Below are 16,102 nucleotides of genomic sequence, written 5' to 3'. Positions count from 1 at the left end.
TTTCACGCACATACGGAAAAGCTCTGACATACAACACTCATACACACTTATAAATATTTGTCCCAGTCCAAAAATTCTATTTTTTTTGCTGGCAAATCAGAAAAAAAGAAATTATGGCACGTTGACGACGACGAAAATACTATTTTTCTGGCTAGACACAGAGCGAGAGACAGAGAGAGATTCTTGAGACTGAGAGCAAATAATTATCTTTTACACAAGGAGCGCAACAATTTCTAGCTGCTTTTTAGCCAATGGACATTGTTGTTGCTAATTCCGCAAGGTAGTGGTCGTACTTATACTTGTTATTATTGTTGTTGTTGTACAACGGGAACACAAAAAGCGAATCTTGCCAAAACGAACGGGCCAAACGAGGCGAACGGAACAGAACAGAACAGAGCGAACGGAGCGAACGCGGCGAATTCAGCGAGCAGACTGAACCGAAAACACATGACCAACGGACGAGAGTAGCCTCCTCTTCCTCTGCCAGCGGCGCTGCTGCAGCGACGTCGACGCACAGTGATTTGGGTTCCGTTTGATATACACTCGTCAGCTTATCTTAATAGTTCAGTCGTTATCTTGACCAGGCCGATTACGACCGTTTCACAAAATGGCGAAAGAAGGGTACCTCAGACACCTGCACATATTCAGTGCGTTTGTAATTGGTGTCTTAAATTCTGTAATACTTGAACATATTTTTAACCGCTTTCAAATCGCCAAGAGTATAGGCGTTGATCACTCTATACAATTTTGTTCAGTAAGTATTTAGTATTATTAATTTTATTTCAATCACTTCATTAAAAAATTTGTACTATAAATTCCCCCTAAACAAAGAATTGGTGGTTTTCTCTTGAAAAAACAGTTTACGAACTGAATCAAACCACAAATTAGAATGCAATCAAGCAATGATTGTACGAAGATCGCCCCGTGACACTGTCTGAGTGTAATTACGGCCAATTAGTTGATGATCGAAGAAAAATAACAATCCGTTTGCTCACTGCATGACATGCGCTTAGTTACTGATAAGAGCAAGCTGCCCAGAGTTCTATTATTTCTTGAAATTCGTATTGCGGATGCGACGACAGAATAACTGTTTTCAGCCTTATCAAATGCGGGAGGACAAGTACTTATTAAGCAGTGCAGAGAAGTGGGAGATATAGTGTTGTCCAACTTTTAAAGAATGAGTAGACATATAGCTGTTAAAATTACTGCATGTTATATTGAATGCTAATAAAAAATAACAATTTAGTGACTATCTTAGTTTTTTTCTTGCCTTATTCAAAATACAAAAACAAAATAAGTAAACCTTTTATTTTAAAAATATACTGATATGCAAAAACAAACAAATAAAACAGGTTAAAATAAATTTTCAAAATTCTGGGAACAAAACAGTCTAACTGACAATGCTTAATCATAGTGCGGTGATTTTTTGTTTACCGCTAGACGACGTGCAGGCAGCAGCGGCCGATGTAGCGGCGTTGGAAATGTTTCCGTAACGTGTCACGAATCATACTCTCATTATATCGCATTAAGATAAAGCCCCAATGCAGTACTTTGTACAAATACATATTACCACCACCACCAACACCACCCCGGCCACATGATATAATATTATATTATAGCGAAGCATGGTCGACAACGACGTCAGATGTCCGCGGCCCAGTCACAGAGTCCCAAAGACCCAGACCGCCGTCCAAACTGACCGCTCTGGTCCGTTTGCCGTCCCGCTCGCACTGCTGAATTGGTTTCGGGCGGTTCTGTGCGGTTCGCACATGAAAATACATATTATCCATCTTTTCGGGCAGGGAACTTTGCTAATTCGGCATGGGTGTGTGGATCACGGGGATCAGGAAGAGCAGAGCAGGGGGTCGTCTCGTCGCATTTATTATTGGTTAGCCGTATTTATTTTTACAAATTTTGTGAGAACAAATGTGAAATCAGCTGTTTGCATTACCCGCTGAGCGTAACGATCAAGGGTGTATGTGTATCGTATTTGATGAGGTGTTTGCAACACACATATTAAATAATTTGCAATGCTAGCAGATTTAGATTTAAAGTCGAAAAGGTATATACCACTTTTGGGAGGCGTTTGCACAACTCAGAGATTGCAATAAAACAATGTACAGCTCAACAGTTTTCCTATCTATCTGTTTACCTATTTACCTGTATCTCTTTGATTTTAGTTAAGGATTATTTAATTTATTTTTAGTTTTTAATTTTTTTGAAGCTCTTGCGAATTTTAACGGGTTCGCATAATTAAACTTTCTTAAGATACAGTGATTTATGAAATTTGCTAGTTACCTAGTTAATTAATAGCGTTTGATCATTTAATTTAGTTTATAGTCGAAAAAACCTTTGAATCTTTATAATGAATTATCAATCGGTTTATTTATTCTTAGCTAAATTAAAAACGAATATCATTGCCCCAATAAGTATTTCACCTAGTTTGATAGCATATAGTTTCAAATTAAATAAATTAGTTTGTAACTTAGTTTCTTTTTCTGACTCGGTAACTGGGGTTTAGTAATCCAATAAGATAACTAGTACACAAAAGTGATTTCATCTCATTTTATGGATACTTGTTTCTTTATTTTCTTTTAAAATCAGATTTATGACAGAGTGAGAGCATCCTACACAAACTAGTTTCTAAAGCCGTGCTTTTAAGGGCGAAGGAGGTGGGCGCGGGGGGATTGTGTGCGGCATGTTATCGATTCGGAGGAGAAACAAAAAAACAATGCTATCGATTTGCTGCTGGCCTCGAGGTCAATCGAATACTAAATGCCATGGTAGTTGTAGTTGCTGTGTGGTGTGTGCGGGCATTTGTGCCAAAGTTCCTTCTTCTTTCGCGTTTTATTGGCAAACTTTGAGCATAAACACTTTGGAGACAAATTGCCCTAACCGCAAGTTAGGCAGCGGAATATAATAGAGCAGAATAGAGCAGCAGCATAACGTCATCGTCAGCCATGACTCAGTTTATTTGCTCTCTCTCACACTCACTCAAGCCACACAAAAAACAAAAAGCGGCACACTCACACAGACGATGCTGTTTTGAGCTAAGGCCAAGAATCGAACTTGGGATGCCATGCCGGACAAAAAAAAAAATTTCTAAATAAGCAAAAAAGTCATATTTCGGGCGGAGGTGAGGTGCCAATTAAGTTGCCTTAATTAAAAGGCTTAAAAAAATATGACTGAGCTCTATCACTATTGAATTCATGCGCTCAACGGAGAACTTGTCGTCTTCTTCTTTATTTGGCCAATAAAGTTTATTCAAATGCCTGTGTGTTTGTGTGGTCATTGATGGTAAAGTACAGTGAAGTCAGGCTTTGAACAAAACTTGCTTATATGAAGCTACAAAACCTTTTCAATTTCCTAGTTCAGAAAAGTTTGAAACTTGTTTTTAAAAAAGTGTAGTTTTTAAAAAATCGACAGGTTTTAGATAAAGCAATTTTAAAATTGCTAGTTCATATTTTTAAATTATATATATTATCTTATATCTTCGAGTTGTAATTTCTTAAAACCACAATACCTGAGACGCGCAAAATTTGCTTTGAAATTTAGTTAAGTACTTTGTTATTTGTTGTGAAGAAAATTATAATAAAGTCAAGAAAGCTTACAAGGCTAACTAAGTCTAATTAAAGTTGCAACTTTATAACCAAGAAAAATAAGTTGTAGCATCGACAACTTTCAACCCACTGTGCCTGCGGTCCGCGAAGTATGCAACGGAATTTTATTTTGCAAAAAGTATCAGAAAAGCCGCAATTAGAAGCGAGCTTGGTTTTGCAGAGCCGGGTTTATTAGCCAAGAGGCACTGTATCGATGTTGACGTTGGTGTGTCATGGCAGGCTGGATGACGTGATTGTCTCCTCTCTCTCTCTCTCACTGCTTTCTCCGTTAGCCCGCATATGATTAAAACGGCAAAACAAGATAAAACTCGTTGGAGCAAAGGAGCTGCTGTATTGTTTTTGTTGGTTGGATAGGCTTTACCAGTGGGTCAGTGTTGGAAAAGGGGGAAAGGGGCGGCAAAAAGGGGGTATTGTGGGAGGAAAAATATACGCATGACACTCCTTGCCGCCGCACTCACACTCTCATACAGATACACCAACACCAGCGGAGCACGCGACACATGCACACGAGGTCACTCACACAGGCGCACGGCCCTACTCCCCGCACACACCCACACACACTCGCACGCATTAAATGTTATTAGTTTATTTACAGTATTAACAATAAAGTGCTTCGAATGTAAAGTGTACATCGTTCATCACACTGGAGTATGAATATACGAAAGAGCATATGTATATGTATTTTTTAAAAACTTTTCGGAATAGCAATAGTAACGCGTTGGGTTTTTAGTTATTTTTTTGGAAGGGGGTGTCTTTTAATCTTTCTCTTTTTCGCCTTTCTTCTTTCTTTCTTTGCTTTTTAGCAGCGATGACGACAGCGTGCGCGGCTGCTCAGCTTTTTTGCCTTCAATAACATTTACACTTTGCACTATTTATGTAATAGTTTTTCAATCGGTGCGCGGTGTTTCATCTCATCACGATTTTCGGGCACTGGCTGGTGAGCACTTTGCCGCAGACTGGGTTACGAATTATGTACATTTTTCACATTTTTCCCCGATGATTTTTCTTTTGTGTTTTACAACCAAAGAAGAGAACAAACTACCAATACAGACGCACGCACTCTCGCACACACACTCAGCGAGCGAGGCACGCACCACACACACACACTCGCACACTTGTACACCGCTCAATGACGAAATTCCTTGCAGAACGTTGACAACTCTAGGTTCTAGCTCTCCCAGCTCCTATGCATGTGTGTGTGTGTGTGTGCGAGAGAGAGGGCACTGGTACTGGTACTGGTGTGCTTTTCGTCATAATTTTTGCGTTGGGCAACCCAGCACCTTTGACTTTTCGGCGACTTTTCACTTGGAAAATGCCCAAGCGGGCTCACACTTTCACCGCTGGCGCACGGGCTAAGGCTTAAACCGATCGACTTTGCACTCTTTTTTGCATTTACCTAGCACACAAAACACAAAAATTCGATTTTTTCCTCGCTGATATTTTCACGCGAATGACCTTACATCACATGCATACAATACACACACACACTGACAACTGAGGCGGTAGTATGACCAAAGCTGGCACTTGAATAATCGTACAAATTCTACGCGATATATACCAGAAAGTAGATCTGCGCCATTTTTCAACACTGGTCAAAGCTTTGACCATCTCTACAGATGCTCTATCCCTCTTTCTCGCAGGTTAGAGCTCCATTATAAATACCAAAAATACTCTAATAAAGAAATTTATGAAACTTAAAAAAATCTACAATTTACAAACATTTAACAATAATGAATCATTTAAAAATATGTTTCATTAAACCTTTTTAATATAACTCCTTATAACTCCTTAGCTATTAACTCTGGAGTGCGTAAAATTCAAGATATAAACGTTTTTATACAAAGAGTTGAAAAGTAAGGATGAAACAGCCGCGCGCAGACGGTATTGACAAAAATGAATTGAATGTCCATGCTCGACTGCAATCGCGGCCGTTATTTTCTCAGTTTTCTGGCCACAACTCGAATCTGGTATATTCCAAGCCGAGTGGTATGTTGCCACGCTCCGGGCACGGTCACACTGCATCAGTCATCAAAGCGGGTGTGGATCGCTGCTGGGTTTTATTTAATTTTTTTCGAATATTTGAGTTTGCGAGTTCGTTTTATTTACCTTTCTGTTGATTAATACAATGTGTGTGGCCTGCTGATCACCGAAAGCAGATCGATTTTGTTAACGAGGTGAGTAGAGTGGCGTTTTTTGGGCTGTTCCACTTGGCGACCCGCCCAATTCGTGTGTTTGGCTGTCTAAAAAATGCCTAAGCCAGTGTTATTGTGTTGTTGTTGGCACATGGGCGTTGACCGAAAATTGAAGAAGTGCTTCAAATATTGGCTTAAACTTTTCCAAATACTTGTTTTGTCGTTAGGAAATCAAATTGATAAAAGGGATGGAGTTCCTTAATACGTGCTTTTTCCTGTTTAAAGGCAATACGGGGAAGGCGTCTTAGCCACCTGCTACCCAATTGGATTCCGGCGTCTTTCTTTATTTTTTCTACTGTTAAGCTCTCGAATTTCGCCAACAGTTGCTCCTTTTACCGCCCAAAATGTCCTGCCTGCCGTTTCAATTGCACTTTTGCCCTCTCAACTCATTTTGAATGGGTCTTCTCGGCTAATTAATGCCCACTTTACTTACTACGCTTGTGGTGGTGCGCCCTTCTACACAGAGAGAAAAACAAATGGTAAATTATTAAAACATTTTCTTTTTCAATATTAAAGCTTATCTTAAAATACGAAATTAATTTTATTAACTAAAAAGTGGTGTTAATAATATATATTTTTTTCAAATTGAACTTTATCATTACGATAATAATTAACAAATGTGAAGATATTAACAAAGCAGAATTCTTGAACAATATTATAAAAACAATGTAAGCTGGTTTTTCTTTCTGTGTAGATGAGTGCGAAGGGTGGATTACAAGTCGCTGTTGTTGAAATTATTACGAGTTCGGTATTTGTTTTCATGCCGAGAGTAGTAGAGAGACCCCTATAGGCCAGTAACTTCTGCTGCTTCAGCGCACAGAGTATCTCTATCTCGTCCAGGCACATGTAGATACAGATACCTATGTCTATGGTCAGGTAGCGGCCGTTTTATTTGCGTGTTTCGCTCAGTTCCAGTGTGTTACTTTTTCTCCTTTCCTCGTCGGTAAATGCATTTCAAATGCATACACACTCCCTCCGTTCTGCAGTTTCATTTCACCTTATTCGGCTTTCTACAGTATGGTAGAAGTCGGTGCCCCATTGTTCTGCCTATTTGGTCCCTTTTGTATGGTTGCCTCAAAGTGTTGACTCTTTACCTAGCCCAAGCAGTTAATATCGGTGTAGGGAGGTTTTAGAGGTCCTTGCTCGAATGATGTATTCCCTGTCTCCCGGCTGATTGTGTGCTGATATGGCGGAGTCCTTAAATTATGTGCATTTTTTAAAGTTGCAAACATTCCACCACCGAAATTTGGCAAAAGTTATTATGAAGTTGGAATATAATGTAAAACACAAAAAAAACCGTTATCCACAACTTTTTGTAATAATATTCTTTAAACACAATTGGGTTAAATATAATATTCTTTCGAAGCTGGAATATTATTAGCAGTATGCATTAGTAAAATGTATTCCTCAATTTTAACTTTGAAAAATGCACTCGAAGTTCTCTGTTATTAAAATGTTGTTTAAAAATATAGATTTATATTCAAGCACTAATTATAAGACAGTCTTAAAAGCTTCACATCAATAATGATAACCTATTTAGAACTGTTTATAGGGAAATAATAATAAACATTTCATTGGGTGCATAATTCGGTTCGTCATCAAAGTGGTTTGTGGTGCATGGATTTCATAATCTCCTCCAAATCAACAATAAATTACAGAGGCATTAAAAACGCATTGGGCGGGAAAAGTTGGATGTCCCAAATCCCTGCCTGGCACACATCTCTCCGTCTAAGACTAATTGCACAGCCGCCCACTCGAATGACATTTTACTTAATGTTTGACATAGTTTCAATAGTGCCGACCGCCCCTGCACAAGATCTCCGTAAAGATTCGTTCATTGCTCCTGCCAGATCGAGTTTAGAGTCTATTAATACCTATGTCGGCGCCCTCATTAACGACTTGTTCGCAGCACGCGGAAATCAACCAACCAACAAATATCCTCGAACACGAGTTGCAGCCCATGGATTTGGGCATTAGGGTGTGTCGGTCATTAAAGCATAAAATGTGGAAAATCTATGTCAAATACCAATACAATAGCTTAATTTCAAAACAAAATATTTGTTAAATATTGTATTAGTTTCATTAGAATTAGGTTCATAAAAAAAATATCAGTTATATATAAATAAAATCACTATTTCTCGATTTTTTTGTTGCATCCAAGAAATTAATCAATATATTTTTTTTTTGATTAGATAAAAACAATTTTTTGTTCCATTTGAACAAACTTATTTCCTCGACAGAAAAAATTGTAGTTGAAAACAAAATTGATACACCCTGTTGGACAGGCATCAAACGACAGACAGAACACCCAAATCAGTGCCCTCTATTTATAGTATTTGGGAGATGCAGTTGTATTCAGTGGTTCTAATTCATTCACTTCTGACTTCTCCTCAGCGCAGACAAGCAGCAAAGATGTGGCACTTGCTGCGCGCCCTGCTCGTCATAGCCGCCGTTTTGGATGCACTGCAGCCGACGGTCGGACAGAGCGATACCTACTACAACCCGAATCCAGCTCAGCAGAATCCGCAGCAACCGCTGCAGCCCAACCAACAGTGGGGCAACAATCCCCAGCCGAATCAATATGGCAACAATGCCCAATATGGCAGCAATGCCCAGCCGAACCAATATGGCAATAATAATTTAAATAATGCCCAAACGAATCCCAACGATCGTCCGCCGTACAGGACCGACTCGGGAAGCTTCAACGATCTTACGGGGCAGAATGAGTTCGGTAAAACAGTGGGAGGAGGCTATCAGGACATCGAGGAGCCGAGTTTGACCCGAGGCAAGTCTTCCTACAACATCAAAGCCACCTTCCTGGAGTCGCTGCACTCGAGGGAGCCCACCTACTTCATCGTGGCCTCCCGAATGGTCAGACCTGGTCTAATCTACCAAGTGTCGGTGTCCATTCTGCAAGCTCAATACCCCATAACCGTTCATGCCAGCATTGCCTGCGATGGTGTTCAAATCAGCGGAGATTCCAAGGATGTAAAGGAGGGTGTGCCAGAGACGTTGCTCATGAGGATCCCACCCACCAGTGTGACTGGAAGATATAAACTCAGAGTGGAGGGCTTCTACCAAAACGTTTTTGGTGGCCTGGCTTTCCTCAACGAAACACGACTGGACTTCTCACAGCGATCCATGACGATATTTGTGCAGACCGACAAGCCGCTTTACATGCAAGGAGAAACGGTGAGGTTCAGGACCATTCCCATCACAACCGAACTCAAGGGGTTCGACAATCCAGTGGACGTGTACATGCTGGATCCAAACAGGCATATTCTGAAGCGCTGGCTCTCGCGGTAAGTGTCATTACTACATTTAATTGAACTAGTTTTAGAAATTAAATACATAATTGTATTGCATGCTTAAATAGAAGAATTACATAGGTTAATATGTAATAATTATATTCTCAACCATTTATTACTTAAAAATGATACGGATTTTCAACTTTTATTTATCAATCGTAGCCAATCGAACTTGGGTTCCGTTTCCCTGGAGTACAAACTGGCGGATCAGCCCAGCTTTGGCGAGTGGACCATCCGTGTGATTGCCCAGGGACAACAGGAGGAGAGTCACTTCACCGTGGAGGAGTATTACCAGACGCGCTTCGAAGTGAACGTTACCATGCCGGCGTACTTCTTTACCACGGATCAGTATATCTACGGCAGGGTGATGGCCAACTTCACCAGTGGTCTGCCAGTTAGAGGTAATCTCACTCTCAAGGCGACGATCCGGCCAATTGGGTACTTTAGCAACCAGGTGCTCAACGAGAAGTATCGCCTGGGGCGGTCGCCCTTGGAGCAAACCAATCGATACAATGAGCGATGGCGGTACAACAATGCCAACCAGAATCCTCAAATCCAGTACAATGTGCCCGGGCAGCTGCCCCAGGACGGAGCGGATCTCTCGCAGGATGTGCTGTACGGGAATCAGTATGTGGCGGAGCGACACTACCAGTTCGATGAGGAGTGGCCCTTCTGGGTGAGGAAACCGGAATACCACGACAGCTACGACACATGGGGTGGGACGTATCGGAAGACGCTGCCCTTCCTGCGCTACTTCAACGGAACCTTTGACTTTAAGTGGCCCTTGCGGGAGCTGGAGGGGCTAGTGCGCAATCTGGCCAACTCGGAGGTGCTGATAACGGCCACCGTGGGTGAAAAGTTCTACGACGAGATCATCAGTGGCTACGCCGTTGCCAGGGTGTATAACTCCAGTTTGCGAGTGGTGTTCCTGGGAGAATCCCCACAGGTCTTTAAGCCCGCCATGCCGTTCACAACTTATCTGGCGGTAGAGTACCACGATGGTTCGCCAATCGATGCGAATTTACTGCGCCAGGGTTTGATGGAGGTCACTGGCTTTGTGGAGAGTCGCAATGGCGGACGCAGGGATTGGCCCGCCCAGCGCTTGCAGATGTCCCAGCAGAGCGATGGCATCTGGGAAGTCAAGATCGACATTAGGAATGATCTCAACCTGGACGATCGGCCTCAATCGAGGGATTTCCTGAACGGCATACAGAACATGCGGCTGCAGGCTCTCTTCATTGATCCGCGAGGTGAACGCATTCAAACGGATCTTCTGTTGGTGTCCCATTTCTCACCGAGGAATCAGCACATCAAGGTAACCACCAGCACCGAAAAGCCTGTGGTTGGCGAGTACATCATTTTCCACATTCGCACGAATTTCTACCTCGAGGAGTTCAACTATCTCATCATGTCGAAGGGTGTTATTCTGGTCAATGATCGTGAGACCATCACGGAGGGTATCAAAACCATTGCTGTGGTACTGAGTTCCGAAATGGCACCCGTGGCCACCATGGTGGTGTGGAAGATTAACCAGCAGGGACAGGTGGTGGCGGATTCCCTAACGTTCCCAGTGAACGGCATCTCGCGCAACAACTTCACCGTGTACATCAACAATCGCAAGGCGAGAACTGGCGAGAAAGTGGAGGTGGCCATCTTTGGAGAGCCCGGATCCTATGTGGGTCTCTCTGGCATCGACAGTGCCTTCTACACGATGCAAGCGGGCAATGAACTGACCTACGCCAAGATCATCACCAAGATGTCGAACTTCGACGAGCAGACCAACGGCACATACAAGCACATTTGGTACTCCCACGAGGGCAACCCCGATGAGTTGGTCTACTTCCCCGCCTCGTCCTTCGGCATCGATGCGAATCGCACATTTGAGTACAGTGGCCTGATCGTGTTTACGGACGGTTATGTGCCCAGACGGCAGGACACCTGCAATCGCACCTTGGGTTTCGGTGAGTGCTTGAGTGGACGTTGCTATCGCCTCGAGAAACAGTGCAATGGAATGCCTGATTGTGACGATGGAACCGACGAGCTCAACTGCCATGTGAGGAATGACACCGAGCTATTGAGCTACAGAAAGTATCGATTCAATCGCGTGCTGCGTCACTACGAGAACGTGTGGCTGTGGAAGGATGTTAATATCGGACCCCATGGTCGATACATCTTCAATGTGGAGGTGCCCGATCGTCCCGCCTACTGGATGGTGAGTGCGTTCAGTGTGAGCCCATCCAAGGGTTTCGGCATGATCAACAAGGCCTTGGAGTACGTGGGCGTTCAGCCGTTCTTCATCAACGTGGAAATGCCGGAGGCGTGCAGACAGGGAGAGCAAGTGGGCATCCGTGTCACTGTGTTCAACTACATGACCACTCCGATCGAGGCCATTGTTGTGCTGCACGGCAGTCCGGACTACAAGTTTGTGCACGTGGAGGAGGATGGCATTGTGAGGTCCTATAACCCCCGGACCAGCTTTGGTGAGCACCAGTTCTTCATCTACTTGGAGGCGCAAGGCACCACGGTGGTCTATGTGCCAGTGGTGCCCCAGCGTCTGGGCAACGTGGACGTAACCCTGCACGTGGCCACATTGCTGGGAACAGACACTATTACCAGAACGTTGCATGTGGAGTCCGATGGCCTGCCACAGTATCGTCATCAATCCGTGCTTCTGGATCTTTCGAACCGCGCCTACGTCTTGGAGTACATGCACGTAAATGTAACCCAAACGCCAGAGATTCCCTACCAGGTGGATCGTTACTTTGTGTACGGCTCGAACAAGGCTAGAATATCGGTTGTGGGCGATGTGGTGGGTCCCATTTTCCCCACCATGCCCGTCAATGCCAGCTCCCTGCTGTACCTGCCCATGGAGTCGGGCGAGCAGAATGCCTTCAGTTTCGCCGCCAATCTCTACACGATTATGTACATGCGATTGATCAATCAGCGCAACAAAACCATGGAGAAGAATGCCTTCTATCACATGAACATTGGCTATCAACGGCAGTTGAGTTTTATGCGGCCCGATGGCAGTTTCTCGCTCTTCCGCTCCGATTGGAACAACTCGGATTCGTCCGTTTGGTTGACCAGCTACTGCCTGCGCGTCTTCCAGGAGGCCAGCTTCTACGAGTGGGAGAATTTCATTTGGATCGATGCCACCATTATAGAGAAGAACATGCGTTGGCTCCTGCAGCACCAGACGCCGCAGGGATCCTTCTACGAGGTCACTTGGCTGCCGGACAGAAAGATGAATCGCACCAACTTTGACAAGAACATCACGCTCACCTCTCATGTCCTCATCACTCTGGCCACTGTAAAGGATATCTCCGGCACTCTGGGATCCCGTGTGGCTTTGGCCACCCAACGAGCACTGGCCTACATAGAGAGGAATATGGACTACTTGAAACGCGTGGCCGAACCATATGATGTGGCCATTACAGCCTACGCCCTGCAGCTGTGCAACTCTCCCATTGCCGAGGAGGTGTTCACCATTTTGCGACGCCATGCCAGGACTATTGGTGATTTTATGTACTGGGGCAACCAGGAGATCCCACAACCCCCTCGAAAATTGGAGAATCAAAAGTGGTTCTCCCTACCCCGTCTGCCTTATGAATATGATTCCCTGAACATAGAGACCACCGCCTACGCGCTGTTGGTCTATGTGGCGCGTCGTGAGTTCTTCGTCGATCCCATTGTGAGGTGGCTCAACTCGCAGCGCTTGAACGACGGCGGATGGGCCTCCACCCAGGACACCAGTGCAGCACTCAAGGCTCTCGTGGAGTACACTGTGCGGTCGAGGCTGCGCGAGGTGTCTTCGCTGACCGTGGAAATTGAGGCTTCCTCGCAGGGTGGAAAAACGCAAACCCTTTACATTGATGACACCAATCTGGCGAAATTGCAAAGTATCGAGGTGGGAATTTTTTAATGATATTTATATACATACAAATTACATAATAAATCTTGGCCTTTTCAGATTCCAGACGCCTGGGGCACCATTAAGGTCCAGGCCAAGGGTGCTGGTTATGCCATCCTGCAGATGCACGTGCAGTACAATGTGGACATTGAGAAGTTCCAGACCAAGCCGCCAGTGCCAGCCTTTGGACTTCATACGAAGGCCATCTTCCATGGCAGGAATCAGTCGCACATTTCCTACGTGGCCTGTCAAAAGTGAGTACCGAGTAGTGCTTAAAATGTGAGACAATTTTAAAATGATTTTATTAAACTAGCTGGATAAACAGCGCCGAGTCGGAGCGCTCGGGCATGGCTGTTCTGGATGTGGCCATACCCACGGGCTATTGGATACAGCAGCAAAAATTGGACAGCTATGTGCTCAGCAATCGCGTCAGGAATTTGAGGAGAGCTCGCTACCTGGAACGAAAGATTGTCTTCTACTTTGACTATGTAAGAAACAAGTTAGCTAATTAATAATAAATGATTAACTTTTGATTCCTTTTCAACAGCTTGATAAAGAGGATATTTGTGTAAACTTCACCATAGAACGCTGGTATCCAGTGGCTAATATGTCGCGCTATCTGCCAGTGCGGATTTACGATTACTATGCACCAGGTAAGTGCAGTCTACAAAAATTCAAATTAAATATCAAAACTAAACCATATTTTCCCCATTGTGATTACAGAACGCTTTAACGAATCGATATTCGATGCCCTGCCCACGTATCTGCTGAACATCTGCGAAGTGTGCGGCAGTTCACAGTGTCCGTACTGTTCCATTTACAACATGGGCTGGCGCGCCTCCATGTCCATGTCCCTGCTCTTCTTCAGCGTGTTCATCTACCTGCTGCGGAGTCGCACGCACCTGGTCCTGAACATGATGCAACTGCTCACATAGGGATGCATGAATGATATCCACAAAGTCACCGTCGAAACACTTTGCTAAGATTTGTAGTGTTTTTGTTCATTAAGTGTGTGTTTATTTTGAAGTTTTTTGTTTTGAGTTGTAGTCTTTTTTGTTTGCCAACGAAATTGCATTCCGTCCAAAAATGCTGGTCAACATTTTGGTTTTATTTTTAGTTTTTTCTCTGTAGAACTCCAATAGACCCGCTGTAGAATCGAATGTACAAAACAGCAGTGAATCGTAATTTAACTTTTATTTTTATTGCTGAACAAAGAATCTTTTGCTGCACACAAAGCAGACCACATGTAGCCACCTAATGTAAGTTGTAAGTCAAAATGAACCATACTATGCCTTATCATAGAGCGGGCTCCAAGTGGGGAATCAAAAAAAAAAAAAAAACCAATGTGTCTTTCACAAAATGCCTTTAATAGATTTTAGAAATCATTAGCAAATGTATCTTGACAAAATTTTTGCATTACATTGCATATCAAATGGAAATTTATCTATTTTGTATTACCAAACTCTTGAATATTTTTAAACGAAATTAAGCGAAAAACGTTGAAGAAACCGTCCAATTAATTTATGCAAATAATGAATCTGCATAGCTTGTAAGTTTTATACTACTTATATACCCTCCACATGAACCACAATTAGTTTGTAAATTCTATACACAAATCTCACATAGCCATGTACATGAAGCTAAAAAGCGAGGAAGAAAGAAATACCCCGTCTGTATACAACTTTGATGAGTCCCTCCCTTACAATAAGAATCGAATCTCTTTATGAAGTAACATTTCTTTTCTTTTGTATTAAACGAAGCCTGAAAATAAATGAAAGTAATGTTTTACTGGTTGTCTTTTCTTTTATAATAACATTGAAACAACAAATGGTTTACAAATGGAAATTTACCTTTATTTGTTCTTTTTTATTAATATAACTAAATAAAGGTTGCAAAACCCAGACTTTAAAATAAAACTTAGTTTGACAATAAAGTTAAAAATTGGCTTGGGGTCGGATTATTCCCAAAAAACAATAAATAAAAAAATTTTTTTTTAAGCTTAAATACAAATATTTTTTATGTTCGCATGCATCAACAAATAATATTGGAACATATAATTCTTATGTAGCCGTATTTAAAATGTCAAATGAGTTATTTCCTTAATAACATAAGTTTAAATAAGAACAAATTCATTAAATTTAAAAAATTCCCAACTGAAGCTGATCTTTTTAGAAATTGGTGCTTAATAATGTTACATTTTTTGTCAAATAATATAATATAAGATCTACACTAACTAAAAGTAGAGATAACGTATGGATGCCAAGATCCTACTACGTCTTTCGAAAGCTGAGTAGGATGGGTGATATTGCCTCCAGGCAGTCCATGATGTCCTTGCGCGACTTGGCTCCGGTGAAGACAACCTTTCCGTTGACGAAAATCAGGAGAACAATGCGTGGCTTGACCATGCGGTAGATGAGGCCGGGGAACATCTCCGGCTCATAGGAACTGAACTGCCCGTGCACCTGATTGAGGTTCTCCAGGCGGATGGGGAATCGCAGGTCTACGGTGGCGACAATATTCTGCAGCTTGTACTCCATGAACTTGACGGGGAATCCCAGCTTCTGCAGGATGCGGGCAAACTTTCGGGATCCAATATCCGCCTCGATTTCGTTGCGAGCACCCGTGCAGATAATTTTGCCCGTCCGGAAGATCAATGCTGTGCACCTGGGCGAGTGCATCCGCATAATGACGCCTCGGAAGCGTTTGGGCGAGTATTCCGAATTCCTAGTCCGCGAGTTGATTGCCTTGAGGTCCAGTTCACAGTTCACCGAGAAGGTGGCCACAATATTCCTGCAAAATAAGAATTTATCAACTGGTTTCTAACGCAAGAGGATCCCCAAATGTCGTCAACCAACTGAAGTCTGATCTCGTGTTGTGCATCCGTGCTGGGTTCCACCACTGCCGCCGGTTGTTGGGGCTGCAGGGAGGCGTGGGGATTGATGCCCACATTGCTGGTCGCCGCCGCATTGTCACGATCCCGTTCAGCGTCCGCGATTTTAAAATGAAACTGCATTGCCAAAAATTATAAACAAATCCAACATGCGATCTGGCCAGTGTTGTCCTATGGAATTG

At 43.1% G+C, this 16,102-nt stretch overlaps 2 protein-coding genes across 3 annotated transcripts; one reads left to right on the top strand and one right to left on the bottom strand.

Moving 5' to 3' along the window:
* The first annotated feature begins 5,593 nt into the window (after positions 1-5,593).
* On the top strand, positions 5,594-14,818 carry LOC128261803 (CD109 antigen). Of its 2 annotated transcripts, none has more exons than XM_052995673.1 (7): positions 5,594-5,794; positions 8,212-9,114; positions 9,283-13,027; positions 13,091-13,284; positions 13,344-13,518; positions 13,578-13,683; positions 13,754-14,818. In XM_052995673.1, exons 2-7 carry the CDS (start codon positions 8,225-8,227, stop codon positions 13,963-13,965), a joined length of 5,322 nt encoding a protein of 1,773 aa, XP_052851633.1. In that variant the 5' UTR covers positions 5,594-5,794; positions 8,212-8,224; the 3' UTR covers positions 13,966-14,818. The 2 variants fall into 2 exon arrangements, with proteins under 2 accessions (XP_052851633.1, XP_052851632.1); XM_052995672.1 differs by having other exon boundaries at positions 8,207-9,114.
* Positions 14,819-15,056: 238 nt separating this feature from the next.
* Positions 15,057-16,094, bottom strand: LOC128262991 (TBP-related factor). The gene is made up of 2 exons (XM_052997612.1): positions 15,886-16,094; positions 15,057-15,820 (listed from the first exon to the last, which is right to left on the bottom strand). Exons 1-2 carry the CDS (start codon positions 16,041-16,043, stop codon positions 15,301-15,303), a joined length of 678 nt encoding a protein of 225 aa, XP_052853572.1. The 5' UTR covers positions 16,044-16,094; the 3' UTR covers positions 15,057-15,300.
* Between the last annotated feature and the right edge of the window lie 8 nt (positions 16,095-16,102).

Source organism: Drosophila gunungcola, unplaced genomic scaffold, assembly GCF_025200985.1.
Source record: "Drosophila gunungcola strain Sukarami unplaced genomic scaffold, Dgunungcola_SK_2 000001F, whole genome shotgun sequence".
Classification (NCBI taxonomy): Eukaryota; Metazoa; Arthropoda; class Insecta; order Diptera; family Drosophilidae; genus Drosophila; species Drosophila gunungcola.
This window is presented reverse-complemented; position numbering and strand designations above follow the sequence as displayed.

Excerpts from the sequence above, each read along its gene's own strand:
- LOC128261803 (XM_052995673.1), top strand. The coding sequence starts at position 8,225 with ATGTGGCACTTGCTGCGCGCCCTGCTCGTCATAGCCGCCGTTTTGGAT. Across the intron at positions 13,028-13,090 it reads CGAAATTGCAAAGTATCGAG|ATTCCAGACGCCTGGGGCAC; the intron begins GTGGGAATTTTT and ends TGGCCTTTTCAG. Across the intron at positions 13,285-13,343 it reads TCCTACGTGGCCTGTCAAAA|CTGGATAAACAGCGCCGAGT; the intron begins GTGAGTACCGAG and ends TTATTAAACTAG.
- LOC128262991 (XM_052997612.1), bottom strand. The coding sequence starts at position 16,043 with ATGCAGTTTCATTTTAAAATCGCGGACGCTGAACGGGATCGTGACAAT. Across the intron at positions 15,821-15,885 it reads CAACACGAGATCAGACTTCA|GAATATTGTGGCCACCTTCT; the intron begins GTTGGTTGACGA and ends CTTATTTTGCAG.